Source organism: Macaca fascicularis, chromosome 7, assembly GCF_037993035.2.
Source record: "Macaca fascicularis isolate 582-1 chromosome 7, T2T-MFA8v1.1".
NCBI lineage: Eukaryota > Metazoa > Chordata > Mammalia > Primates > Cercopithecidae > Macaca > Macaca fascicularis.
In genome coordinates, this window is record NC_088381.1 from 27,791,280 (window position 1) to 27,805,998 (window position 14,719).

Here is a 14,719-nt window from a genome sequence, read left to right on the forward strand (position 1 = left end):
AGGACGAGCCCCGTTGGCCAGGCAGTCCTGGGCTTTTCTGGTTCTGATGGGTGGCCTTTTTTGCCTTCCAGTGCCAAGTGTCTTCCTGCCCCTATCGATCCCCTTCCTGCGAAAGGTCGTCTGGGGTCTTCAGTGGCCCCGTGGAGCCTCATGGCCATGGGTGGGGAGTGATGGGCAGCCTGGGGCTGGGGCCAGGACCAGACCTCCCATGGACAATGGGCAGGTGCCTTAGCATCTGGGCATGCTGATCTATTTCTCCAAAGAGGGCAGTGTGGGGGTAGAAGGGGGCGGAATCCGGAGACTTCTCTCCATAAGAATTCCTGCTCTCCCCCTCAGTCTGACCCTTGCTTTGCCTGTCTGGGCCACGGCAGTGCCCACGGGCAGAGCAATGGGAAGAGGAGGAGAGGGTTTGCTCAGCTGGCGGGACTCTGGCAGTGCGAGACCTGCCAGCCCCTCCTCCGCGGGCTGTCTCGGCTGGCTCCTCTCCTGCTTCTGCCCGCCTGTCCCTCTGGGCTGCTCGGGCGCCACCACTACTGTCCCCATCCTGCCCCGCCAGCTGGGCCAAAGGGTGACTTGACTCACGGCGCAGCCACCAGCCCACGGCTTGCCCGAGGCGTATAAAGGCTGCCAGGGCCGAAGGCTGCCAAGCCCTGCCCGGCCCAAGGCGCACAGAGCATGGCCCGAGGCCCTGAGCGAGGCCGTGGGGACGCGGGTTGGGGCCTGCGCGGCGCCCTGGCGGCCGTGGCGCTGCTCTCCGCGCTCAACGCTGCGGGCACGGTGTTCGCGCTGTGCCAGTGGCGCGGGCTGAGTGCGGCGCTGCGGGCGCTGGAGGCGCAGCGGGGCCTGGAGCAGCGCGAGGACAGTGCCCTGCGCTCCTTCCTGGCCGAATTGAGCCGCGCGCCGCGCAGGGCGCCCGCGCCACCCCAAGACCCGGCCAGCTCAGCTCGCAACAAACGCAGCCACAGCGGGGAGCCTGCGCCGCATATCCGTGCCGAGAGCCAGGACATGCTGATGATGATGACCTACTCCATGGTGCCGGTAGGCGGGGGCTCGGTTCCCCGTGGCGCCCCCGCCGGGTGGGCGGCTGGGGGTGTGGGGCGAGGACGCCGACGCCCTCTTCTCCCCTGGCCAGCGGCGAGGTGCTGCAGAGAGGGCTGTGGGCACGAGTAGCTGGGGATGTCACCTTGGCAAGCACCTCAACCCACTGGAGTCTGTTTTCTCATCTGTGAGGTTGGGGAGAGGGTGAAGGAGGGAGTCTCTTCTACCTCTGACATTCTTTGAGTCCGCATGTAAATGAAGGGCGAAGGCAGTGTTTTTAAAAGCCTATTTTCCTCCTCTACTTACACAAGTTTTCGTCTTCTGGTGTGAACGGAGCCACAGCAGCCTTGGGGCTCCGCCTGTGCCACTGGCCTGTGGGTGGGGCCCTCTGAGAGGATGGAGGCGCGTTTCTGAAAGAGCGTAGGCTTTTTCAATAAAGGGATTCTTCCTCTGGCATCAACTAGTGGTCTGGCTTTTCACCTGGCATCACCTCATTCCTACAAGATGACCGGCCTAATTGTTTCCGTTTAAGTGAAAACATCCCTAGTTTAACTGCCCACCTGGGACCTAGATGCTGGGAAAGTTGCCCCTGGATCTCAAGCAGTTCCAAATGAGAGACATCAATACGGTGCAATTTTTTTCTTAAAATGCAGCGTCAAAGCTGAGGTTGTTAACATGGGGCCTGCGGATTACTCTCCCCATTGGGCTCCAGGGAATATATGGAACTGCAGAAATTGCCAAGTGTGTGTGCCTGTGCCCTCCTGCCCATGTGGATGAGGGTCCGCAGCTTTTCACTAGATCTTCAACGGGTCCCCCATTGCATGCCGCCCCCAAAAGATTTAAGAAACACTGCTCTGAAGAAAGTCTTCAAAGCCTCAAAGATTTGTTTTCCGCTGTTAAGCTTCTTTGCTTTTGCCACTTTTAATTCAATAAGTATTTAACAAATACTGTTAGATCACACTGCAGTTCCCCATCCCATTTCATTATCTATTACGATTGCGACAGTCTTATTTCACTTTATACTTAGAAAGATTTCGGCTATTACCTCCAGTCAAGTGTGAGCCATACTTCAGAATCCTAGGTATTTGAAAATAAATCGACTTAAAGCTTCCATTATCATAGAAGCTTTTAAATATCTTACATGAGCTGAAATGCTTTTGAAATTACGTAAAAGCACTACATACTTCAAATACATCTTTTGAGAGAGATCAAGTTTTCCATTCCTCACTTCATTTGTTTTTTAAATTCATGTTATTTAAAAATCTGGACCAAAGCAGAAATTTCCAAAAAGGACTTCTGTAAGATGAAAACGCCTCCTTAGGGGATTCATTCTCTCCCTCTCAGCTCTCTACCCTACATTTTAAGGCTTTTTTAAAACCCTCAAACCCTCATGAGCATCATTGTTGTATATTTTTAATCCTGCTTTTAAGGTAGAAGGTTTTGTATCCAAATTGCAACCTGTTCTGTCACTAACAAATTGAATGGAGACACTCATCTCTGTGTCAAATTAACTCTAGGTGACCTAGCAGTGCTACCACTAACGCTGTTACAGGGCAGAGAGCAGAACTATCACATTTGTCAGACTGGAAACTATTAGTAGATTATCATCAACTCATCCCCCACCTGCAATGGGTATGTTTTGACCTTTTAGAGTCACGGGGGCCTGTCCCTGAGGCTAGGAGAAGGCAATCATCTTACTACTGACTTTCCTCTTGGGAGCAGTTCTCAAACAGTAGGCTCAGGAGTCAACTGGAAGCATATTACAGTGCAGATTGCAGGGCCTCTCCCTCAGACCTATAGAATCCTCTCCAGAATCTTCTTTATTAGAAGTCCCCTGACCCTCATCCCCCCACCTCCTATGCCATTGGTGAGTTTGATGCAGATGGTCCAGGCACCACACTTTAAGACACACTACTCAGTCTCTAACACTGAGTCTTTATTGTGCACACGAATATTTTGGGGATCTTGTTAAGATGCAGATTCTGCTTCAGATGGTCTAAGCTGGGGCCTAAGATTCTGTATTTCTACCAAGCTCCCACTGCTACCAATGCTACTGGCCTGAAGACCACATTTTGAGTAGTAAGGTTGCCTACTGGAACTATTTGGGGAGCTTTCAAACTTACTAATACCTGAATCCTATCCTGAGAGATTCTGAGTTAATTTGTTAGGCCCCAGCCTGGGGGTGGAGTGCTCACTCCCCAGCAGGAAGGACCTTGGCATGACTTCCTGTGGATAGTAGCTGTGTTAGGCATCACACTCCCACCAGATCCCCATCAAGGCCTTTGCTTCAGGCTGAGGAGCCAATTTTATTACTGAAAAGCTTTTAAATTTATGACAGCAAGATTCTTTCCATTCAGCTTCACAGTTTTCCTCATCTTTACTCTCTGCTTTTCTCAGAACAATTATTCATATAAGAAAACAATTTTTAAAAAACATCATTTGGTAGCTCTTGGAGAGAAGTTAAGAGAATGATCTAGTGTATATCGTGGAGGCAAGTGTACACACTTCTCATAGGTGAAGGCTACACCTTCCCTGGCCCTTTTATACACCACCAGATCTTGAATGAGAGTGAGATCCAAGGTCCTCACCCTGAGGTCTTATGTCCTTAGAGGTCTAGGAACAAAGTAACAAACTCTATGCAGACTAATGTCAACATTTCAAAAAGCCTTCCAAAATGGTTCATTTATCCAAGATGAACCTCAATTTAACTGATAGTTTGAGTTTCTGTACTGGTTGGCTGAAAATACATCAACTCAGCATGAGAATTCTGTTTAGCTGAGCACATTCTTACCAGAACCTGGTTGGCAGCTGTAAATGACTTCATTAAAAAGGCAAGATAATTATTAAGTACAGTTAATTTGACAGAGCCAAGAAGCACATTAAATCTCTAAAACCATGTGCATACTCTTGAGAGAAAGTAATAAAAGGGGCCCCGGATGGGGCTTGGAAACCACTGAATTAGGCCGATAATGGGAATGGGGATCTGGTGAGCGTGAGTGGGGAGAGAAAATTTGACCCATCTGCTACTAACTCCTGCGGGAGATGCTACTTCTGTTTATTCTCTTTTTCTCTGACCTCCTCTCATATTCTTTTTGTTCTCTTCCTATCAGCTACCCTCTCTCGTTCCTCTCTTCCTGTCTCACATTTGCTGATCTTCTGGTAGCTTTATCATCCTGTCTTTAAGTAAAGTCCAAAATCTAGGGTCAAGCACCCACAGGGAGATTCATAAATATTTTCATAAATTAAACAAACATAGAGAAGATGTAATACACTGAGACTGGTGATTACGTATCCATGATAATTGTTGTCCTTGAGGGACCATATGCATTTCTACGCCCAGGATATTGTTCAAAATGTCCTTGGAACCTCTCTAACAAGAAAATCAGCCTGGCTATTTTAAAGCAGGAGTTACAATTCAAATGATTTTTTTAAGGAGGGCAAATATGATTCCATAATTGTCAAATGATGAAAAGGCATTTGATAAAATTTAACATCTATGCTTGAGTTTTAAAATATGCAATAAAATGGGAATCAATGGATTATTTCTTAACACGATAAAATGCAATTGTGTCTTGCCCCCAAGACTATAGCTTTCCACTGAATTGTCAAATCCTGGAGATGTTTCTACTAAAATCAGTATTAAGACAGGGATGCCCACTATCACCAATAGTATCTCGAATTGTCATAGAAGGATCAGCCAGAGCAACAAGACAAGGGAAAATGGTCTAAATATGTTAAGAAGTGAGAGTCTGGCTATATTCAGATCATACGATTATATACCTGGAAAACCCTAGAGAATCTGTTGATAACCTACCACTAACAATAACAGAATTCAGTGGGAAACAAGGTATTAAAATATTACTAAGAAATCAATAGACTTCTTATACCAAATCATCTGTTGAAAGATAAAATGAAAGAAAAGATGTGCAAAACCTGTGTGTGTATCTATATACTTATCTTTTGCGTTAAGAAAGGGCTGGGGAACAACTCTTGTAGAGCACAAAATATTTAAACCAAATGGAAAAAATAACATGTTTTTGGATAGAAAACTTAGCATCATAATGAGTTAACTGAAAGTTAACTTAGAAATCTGATGCCACCCCAACATAAAACTATCAATAGGTTTTATTTTCTAGGATTAGACAAACTGATTCAAAAGTTCACATGGAAAAATAAGCGTTCCTGGCAAGGAAACCACTGAAAAAGAACAAGGAGGAACACTAGGTTCTACAAGATATTAAAATATAATTAAAGCCTGATACAATTAAAACAGAGTGGGATATGAATAGATAAACCAGTGGGACAGAGTGGAAAGTCCAGAAAAAATCTTAAATACATATGGCAATTTAGTACATAATAAAGACAGTATCTCACACCAGCAAGGAAGAATGAATTTAATAAATGATTTTGAGACAACAGGCAAGCCCTCTGGGAAAAGATAAAGGCTGGAAAAGAATAGTTTTATTCTCACAATGTCTACTTTAACAAACTCTAAATGGGTCAAAGATTTACATTTTTAAAATATGAAACTAAAAGAAAATATGAGTATATCATTTTTAATTTTGGAATTGGGAAGGCTTTTCTTTCAAGTTATAACTCAAAAGCCAGATGCAAACAAACAATAAATAAATTTGACTATATTTTAAAAGCACATGAAACAGCAACAAAACTTCTGCATAGCAAACAACAACAAAAATAAAAGCACCACAAACAAAAGCAAAAGATAAATAACAAACTAGAAGGCTGAGTGCAGTGGCTCACGCCTGTAATCCCAGCACTTTGGGAGGCCGAGGTGGGTGGATAACCTGAGGACAGGAGTTCAAGACCAGCCTGGCCAACATGGTGAAACTAAAAAATACAAAAATACAAAAATTAGCCGGGCATGAAGGTGGGCGCCTGTAATCACAGCTACTCGGGAGGCTGAGGAGGGAGAACCACTTGAACCCGGGAGGTGGAGGTTACAGTGAGCCGAGATGGTACCACTGCACTCCAGCTGGGTGACAGAGCAAGACTCCATCTCAAAAAAAAAAAAAAAAAAAAAAAAAAAAACAAGCAAAACAAACTGGAAAACTCATATCATCTCTCATAGACACATAATCTTGCTAATACATTTGGCATTCCTAAAAGATGATTAAAAAATTTAATAGGAAAATCAGCAACAGAAATGAGAATCCAATAGGACAATGAGACAGACAGTTCTCAGGCAAAGAAATACAAATGTCTCATAAGCACATGGGAAAAGATCTCTTCATTTAAAAATGTAGATTACAACTACCCCAAAATGTAATTTTCACCTAACACGAGCTTATGCAATCTGTGACCCAGGATGGCTTTGAATGTGGCCCAACTCAAATTCATAAACTTTCTTAAAACAGTATGAGTTTTTTTGTGATTTTTTTTCCTTTTAGCTCATCAGTTATTTCTAGTATTCGTGTATTTTATGTGTGGCCCAAGACAATTCTTCTTCTTCCATTGTGGCCCAGGGAAGCCAAAAGATTGGACACCCCTAACCTAACAGAAAGACAAAACTACAAAAGTTTGACAACACGCTCTATTAGGGAAGATGAAGAGAAACAGACAAGCTCTTGCATTGCTGTTCGGGGTGCAGAATGACAGAACCCGTACAGAAGGCACTTTGGCAAAATCTGGAAAACATTACAAATACTCTTTGACCCAGCAATCTCACCATAGATTTTATCACCTATGAATGACATATGTGCATATTCATTGTAGAATATTTGTAAAAGCAAAAGACTGTAAATAACCCATATCCACCAATTCAGTACTAGTTAAATGAATGTATACACCCACTGGAATACTAAGTAGCTGTAGAGGAATGAGGAAATTATCTCTATAATGAGAGTTGGAACAATCCCCAGGATATATTCTAAGTGAACAAAGCAAGGCAGAGAAAAATATATATTGTATTACTTTGTGTAAGCAAGAAAGGGAAAACTAATTGAAGAAATTAACAAAAGTGCTTACTTTTGGAGGGTATAAGGGAGGAATGAACCCCTCACTGTATAGCTTTCTGTATCATTTTGACTTTTGAATCATGTGACTGTGTTACTCTCTTCTTTATGCGAGTAAAAGGGGCCTTGCCCACTGGGTCATCCGGTAGCTGCTCCTGGGCTGGGGAGCAATAGAGCGTGGTAGGGACTGCACCAACCTGAGGTTCATCTGCTTTGTCTAAAGGAGAGGCTCCCACTGATGGTGACTGTACAAGAACCAAAGCCTCCTGCTTCCTGTGCCTGATTTTTTTTTCTTTTCTTTTCTGTTCTTTACTATTTTATTTTATTTTATTTTTTATTTTATTTTATTTTATTTTATTTTTTATTTTAGAGACAAGGTCTCACTGTGTCGCCCAAGCTGGAGTGCAGTGGAGTGATCATAACTCACTGCAGCCTTGACTAACTGGGTTCAAATGATCCTCCTGACTCAGCCTCCTGAGTATCTGGGACAAGTGTGTGCCACCACACCTGGCTAATTAAAAAAAATTTTTTTTTCTTTAGTAGAGATCTCACTATGTTGCCCAGGCTGGTCTTGAACTCCTGTGCTCTAGAAATCCTCCTGCCTCAGCCTCCCAAAGTGCTGGAATTATAGGCATAAGCCACTGTGTCCAGCCTGATTTATTTTTTTTAAGAGAAGTACAAAATCTGTTTTTTAATGTGAAATCTCCTGGCTTTTAAATATTGACAGCAATTCAAAAAAGTTCTCTTTTTTTTTTTTTTAAGTTGGCTGACAGAATGTTGGCCAAACAACACTCACATTGTTAAGGGCCATGTTAGGACTTCCAATCATGCATTTGCAGGAGTCTCATCTCAGAATCATGAGCGGCTTTGAACCCAAAGGGCTTTATTTAGCTTGACCACAATGCCCTTATTTACCAGCCTGACTCTGAAAGTATAGTAGTTACTGTGTCATTGTGATTGTTGCTATTACTGATTGAGGTCGATGTGGTTTTTTGCATTGGGTTTGGTTTCAGTTTTTTGTTGTTTTTTTGCTGTTTCTAAAACTCAACTCCATCTTTAGTGGATGGAGATTTCCTGTCACTGTGGCTTTTCAAAAGCATGTGCTCCTGATTCTCAGGGTAGTTCCCGAGTGGGAGATTCCAGCTGGATTAAGCAGTAACACATTATTATAGCAAACAGGTAGCTTTGCATTATGACTGCCGTAAGCTACACTGATATGAATCTAGAAATTCTATTGTTTATAGAGAAAAAAATCAGATTACCTGCAGTCACAGCTCCTGTTTGCATGGGTGCTGTATTTCCTTAAATTGGCTATGCCAGAGTTTATCTCCCTTTCCCACTTCCTTGGACTGGGTTATTTCCAAACGTTGTAAAAACTGAGGATTTAGACTGGGGTCAGCAAACTATGACCTGTAGGCCAAGTCCAGCCTGCTATTCGACTTGTTTTTGTACAGGCCATGAAGAGTGGTTTTTACATTTATAAATGGGTGGGGAATAAACAAAAGAATAATAATATTGCATGACATGTGAACATGATATGATATTCAGATTTCAGTAACCATAAATAAAGCTTTATTGGAATACAATCATGCCCATGTGTTTACAAACTGTCTATTGCTGCCTTGGCACTACAGCAGCAGAGTTGAGTAGCTGCAGCAGAGACCATGAGACCCACAAAGCCTAAAATACTTTTTGTCTTGTTCTTCTCAGAAAAAGTTTGCCAGAGCTCCACTTACATCGTAATTCCCTGGAACAGCACTAGGGTTGATTCTTTCTTTTTCTTTTCTTTTCTTCTTTCTTTTTTTTTTTTTTTTTTTTTTTGTTTTAAGACAGAGTCTCTCTCTGTCACCCAGGCTAGAGTGCAGTGGCGTGATTTTGGCTCACTGCAACCTCTGCCTCCTGGGTTCAAGCGATTCTCCAGCCTCAGCCTCCCAAGTAGCTGGGATTACAGGCACCCACCACCACGCTCAACTAATTTTTTTTTTTTTTGTATTTTTAGTAGAGATGGGGTTTCACCATGTTAGCCAGGGTGGTCCTGATCTCCTGACCTCGTGATCCGCCTGCCTCGGCCTCCCAAAATGCTGGGATTACAGGCATGAGCCACCACGCCTGGCCTAGGGTTGATTCTTAGTAGCTTGGGCTACTAAATCAGGGGTGCTCCAGCCTTGGTTAACTCTGGGGTCTAACACGTCTCCCAAGGCGATGGAATGCAAGACAGAGACGCACTAAGAGTGCTGTTCCATCTACAATGAGGCTGTAGGGCTGAGCCAGGCTGCTTGCTGGCTTCCCAAACTGAGAGCAAACAATGTTAGGGGGGCTTTTGGCCATCCATTATTCCCAAATCTAGGCCTTGTTTCAAACTCTATCTGTTCCCTTTGATTGAAGGAGAGAGATGCATACCACGTTAGGTCCTGCGGAGTGAGGGGCTGGGGGAACTGATGAGAGGTTAGAGGCCTGATACAGGAGGATTAAAAAAGACAGGGTGGCCAAAGTCAAACCCCATGTAGACCCTGGGAAGTGGGTTTCCGTGGCCCTTCTCACGGCAGCATGTGCACAGGTGCCCTTAGGATGTCAGGGCTGTGTACTCTGAGCACACCCGACACTGTGTACTTTGTTCCCATGTTAGAAGGCACCTCTAGTTATCAATTAAGGGTTGGGAGAGAGCTTGCAGCCATATCTCTGCTAAGATTGTGTCTAGTGGTGTTGGTGATGGGAACACACCTTTAAGCTTAACCCATGTCTTAGGCAATGATGGTGCACAAGGAAGACAGGAGGGAGCTGGTCCCTGAGATCCATTGCACATACACAAATAAAGCATTCCATGTAAGAAGTTATTGGCATGATTCTCTAGGGACATATATAAGAAACAGGTGGGTCAAGGCTGATCATCTGGACCCATGAGAATAGAGCAGTTGTGTTGACCAAAGGAATGGCATGAAACCATCAGGACCTACTCCCATGTCCCAGAACTATTAAAAGCCTCCAGTCTCTTTCTATCCAAAGCAGCAGAGGTGAGGGCAGTAGGAATGAGCCTACCAAGGCTTTATAGACTGAGCAGGGTAGAACCTTCTGGGGCTTGGTGAGTTGTATGCTCTTGTCTTTTTTTTTTTTTTTTTTTTTAAGTGAACATAAACTCAAGATTTTATTGTATTCATAATAAAACAAAAGATGACACTTAAAATGAGATCTCTTGGCCCTTTCTCTTCTTGTGTCCTCCCAGTTCAAAGTGCTTGCATCTCTTGATAGCCAGCATTCTCTTAGATCTGTTTAGAGACAGGGTCTCACTATGTTGCCGCGGTGGTCTGGAACTCCTGGGCTCAAGGGTTCCTCCTGCCTCAGCCTCCCAAAGTACTGGGATTACAAGCATAAGTCACCACACCTAGCTGCTCGTGTCTTTATCCACACTATTTCCCTGCCTTTCCCTCAAACTTCCCTGCCACTATGCCAGGGATAAAATTGATTTTTGTCTTGGAACTCAGAGCCACATTAAAAGTACCTGAAAACTGTCTCTCCACTGTGGTGAGAGAGCAGTACCCTGTGATCAGCCAATTGGTTAGTAGCACTGCCCACTAGACCACAGGCTGAGAGATCCTTAGGCAAAGGTCCCTTCCTGTGTGAGTTCCAGAACAATTTCTCAGATCACAAGTCCTTCAAAGCTGAAGGCTGGTTCATCCTTCCCAAGCTCTTGTGCCAGGATCTCCCTATGGCAGTTGTAGGCTTCCCTGCACATGGTACTGCTGCCAACTTCAGCCCTCATGTACCTGTCCTTAGCTCAAGTAACCTGGGATCTTTCTTCATTGTTAAGTTCCCAGCCCCATTCTCTCTCCCTAATTATTTGAAGTATGTGATGGTGGTAAGCAGTGTGGACTTGGAAGTCAGATGGATTCACATCCTGGCCCTATAGCTTGGTAGCTGGGTGATCTTGGGCAAATCTTTTAACTTCACCAAGCCTCAGTTTCCTCATCTGTATGACTGAGAAAATAGTACCTACCTCATTAGGTTGTTAGGATGTTTAAGGGAGATCATATAGGTAAAGTGCAGTGCCTGGTATAGTCAGGTTCTCAGTAAGTGTTCATTGTTGCTGTTACTAAGATTTATCATATTCTTAGTCCATTCAGGCTGCTATAACTGAATACCCATAGGCTGGGTAGCTTATAAATGACTGAAATTTATTTCTCACAGTTCTGGCAGCTGGGGAGTCTAACATCTAGGTGCCAACAGATTGGGTGTCTGGTGAGGGTCTGTTTTCTGGTTCATAGATGGCACCTTCTCACCTTCTCACTTTCCACCACGGTGGAAGGGCAAGGCAGCTCTCTGGGGCCTCATTTTTATAAGGTTATTAATCATTTTTATGATTTTATGAAATCATTTTTATAAGGTCATTAATCCTATTTATGTAGGCTTTCGCTTCATGACCTAGTCGCCTTCCAATGACCCTGCCTCCTAATACCATCACATTGATGATTAGGTTTCAACGTAGGAATTTGGGGGTACACAAATATTCAGACCAAGGCACTCAATATTGCTTTGCCATTAGCCCTTTTTGCCCTATGCTGCTAGTGTCTTGTTTCTGGGTTTACTCTTTATTTCCATTTCCTTCAGGGTGCCAACTTGTCTGTTCATCTGTGCTTTTAGCAGCTGCTGCTTTGGAATAATATTTGGCCTCAAAGTCTGGATTGGAATCATACCAACCTAAATCATCTTGCCATTGACAACAGAACAGAGTTCCCCTTGATATGGCAACAGGGCTTCTTCAGAGATTCAGGATTTCTCAGCTCCCACCCCCCGAAACTGCCTTAGCAAAGATTATAATAACAGTGTGAAAATTATGACAGTGAAAGAAATCTGACCTAACTGGCTCCATCTTGCTTTTGACCTCCAAGCTGCCCTCATTCATTCCTCAAAGTAGGCTGAACTAACTTTGGAAGGAATTTAGTTTATAATTCAACTTTTTAACAAAGATATCAGCCCCTCCCCAAAATGTACTCCCTCCTGGCTTGGGAAGTGGAACACCTTTGTCAAACAAAAAAATTAGCCACAAGATTAGAAGTTATGGCTCAAGAGTCATGCAGCCAGACACCTCTAGATTCCTAACCTCCCCAGTTGCTCCTATGCATAACTTGACTATTGGGAAACCTAAGATTGGTGTTCAAGGTATTTTTTAGACTCTGCACTCTGATGGATCAGCTGGCACCACCAAGACCAATAAACTGGTTCATCTGGTCTTGTGGCCCCCACCTTGGAACAGACTTGGCATAAGAGGAGAGCTTCGACTCCCTGTTATTTCATCCCTGACCCAACCAATCAGCATTTCCCATTCCCTAGTCCCCCCACCCCCACCTGCCAAACTATCTTTTTAAAACCCTAGCCTCTGAACTTTTGGAGAGGCTAATTCAAGTCATAATAAAACTCTGGTCTCCTGTTTAGCCAGCTCTATGTGTATTAAACTCTTGGTCGCAATTCCCCTGTCTTGATAAATTGACCCTATCTGCACAGCAGGCAAGTGAACCTGTTGGGTAGTTACACCTCTGTGTGGCCACTGGTGATGAGGTTTGACATTCACTGAAAGGCAGTCATCTTCACCACTCTCCGACTGGCTCAGCTATTGTCAACTTCTGTTGATTCCTGTTGGTGACATTCCTGAAAAAATTTTTGCATGCTTGCATTTGGAAAATTGAGAAAATGTGAGTGGAAGGTAGAGCAAAAACGGTTTGAGAAAGAACAATTTTACTTCTTAGGGGTCTTGTGTTCTCCAGGATATTGTTGCCAATGTGGGAACTATCAGAACAATCCTCAGATTTGATTAAAAAAAGAAAAAAACAGTCAATTAAAAAAAAAAAGACACTCTTTTATTCCCTCTACATTCCTCAAACTCGCCACCACCACCACCACCACACACACAAAAAGAAATTCTTGGCCAAATCTACTTGACATTCAAGATTAATTTACATGCATTTTATCTACAGACTAAAGGTCATGTTGTTTAAAACAAGCTGAAACTTTTAAGTTGTAATTAAGCTACAAAGGGAGCATTTTGCAGCCCATCAGTTGCTTTTATGTAGATTTTAACAGCTCTATACTTTAAATAGATATAATCTGCTTCTAGTTATCTAAATTGAAGACACAATTTTCTTTTCTGAAAGGTAGCCTTAAAACAACAAAGCCAATTAAAGATCATTCAAAATGCAATTTGTGGAGTTTGTTCTGAATCCAATAGAGTAACCCCTTCATCTACCACTCAGAAAAAGTTTGTGCTTGCCAAAGTGCTGGGGAATTTGGAGGCCCTGCCTAGGCTCTCTATAAAAACTGTGAAGTACTTTGTAATGAGTTGTGAATAAGTGCACTCTAAAATGTTGAGCTGGTGATGGCAAAAATAATTCCCCAGTTTTTTTGTTACTCAGTGGGTGAGTGTTGGAGTCTGGAATCTCTTTTACTGGAAGGTGGAAAATACCTACCCCAACCTAAGCCACATTTGGGGACCTTGGAATCAGTCTCTGAACAGGAAGACCTTTAGAGGAAAATCCTTCACAGTGACTATGTGGAGAGCATGGGGCAGTGAAGAAGAGAGAAAATAAGTCCTCACTAAGGAAACTGAACTCAAATGGGCAATGGAGAGTTGTTGAGACTGGGGCAGGCAAGGAGGGTGAATCATTCCAAGTATAGGCAATAATTTGAGCCAAGGTCTAGGGACTGAAATGAAAATGGTGCAAGTCAGAAAGAACAAGAAGCCAGACAGACCTTCCTGTACTGGAGAGTTTGGAGTAGCGAGAAGGGAACGAAAGTTGCCTGGGTTAGAGAGAGGCTTGATTTTCTACTTTTGAGAAGTTGAGAATGAACCTAATGAACAACTGGGAGCCATTGTAGATCCTTTACTAGGGAGGAGTCATAAAGACAGTGGTTTTATAGGAGGACAGATCTGTTGGTGCAAGGCAGGAAAGACTGGAAATGGGGAAAGACGGAGGCAAGAAGAAAACTGGAAAGTTATTACATTAATCCAGGCAAGAAACAATTCATGTCTGGCTAAGATAATGGCATTGGAAATGAAGAAGGGTTATATCATAGAAATATCAAAAGAGAAGCATGAATTAATCTGGCTAACTAATTGGATATAAGGAAAAGCGTTCCCGGAAAGAGGTCCTGATCCAGACCCCAAGAGAGGGTTCTTGGATCATGCACAAGAAAGAATTCAGGGTGAGTCCACAGAAAAAAGTGAAAGCAAGCTTACTAGAGAAGTAAAGAAACAAAAGAATGACTACTCCAGAGGCAGAGCAGCCCCAAGGGCTGCTGGTTGGCTACTTTTATGGTTATTTATTTATTATAAGCTAAATATGGGGGTAGATTCTTCATGAGTTTTCTGGGAAAAGGGGCAGGGATTTCCCAGAACTGAGGGTTCCTCTTCCTTTTAGACTATATAGAATAACTTCCAGCCATTGCCATGGCATTTGTAAACTGTCATGGTGCTGGTGGCAGTGTCTTTTAGCATGCTAATGCATTATTAATTGGCATATAATGAGCAGTGAAGATGACCAGATGTCATTTTGATTGCCATCTTGGTTTTGGTGGGGTTTGGCTGGCTTCTTTACTGCATGCTTTCTTGTTTTTGAGATGGAGTCTCACTGTCACCCAGGCTGGAGTGCAGTGGCGTGATATCGGCTCACGGCAACCTTCGCCTCCCGGGTTCAAGTGATTCTCCTGCCTCAGCCTCCTGA

General features: G+C 43.5%; 1 protein-coding gene across 2 annotated transcripts in view; it reads left to right on the forward strand.

The window, feature by feature from the left end:
• The first annotated feature begins 645 nt into the window (after positions 1-645).
• GLDN (gliomedin) overlaps positions 646-14,719 on the forward strand; it is a 70,983-nt gene continuing 56,909 nt past the window's right edge. For both annotated transcript variants that reach the window (XM_005559559.5, XM_015452828.4), the window contains exon 1: positions 646-1,038. In XM_005559559.5, coding sequence (XP_005559616.3) covers positions 676-1,038 — 363 coding nt within the window. In that variant the 5' untranslated portion in view covers positions 646-675. The remainder of the gene's footprint in view (positions 1,039-14,719) is intronic.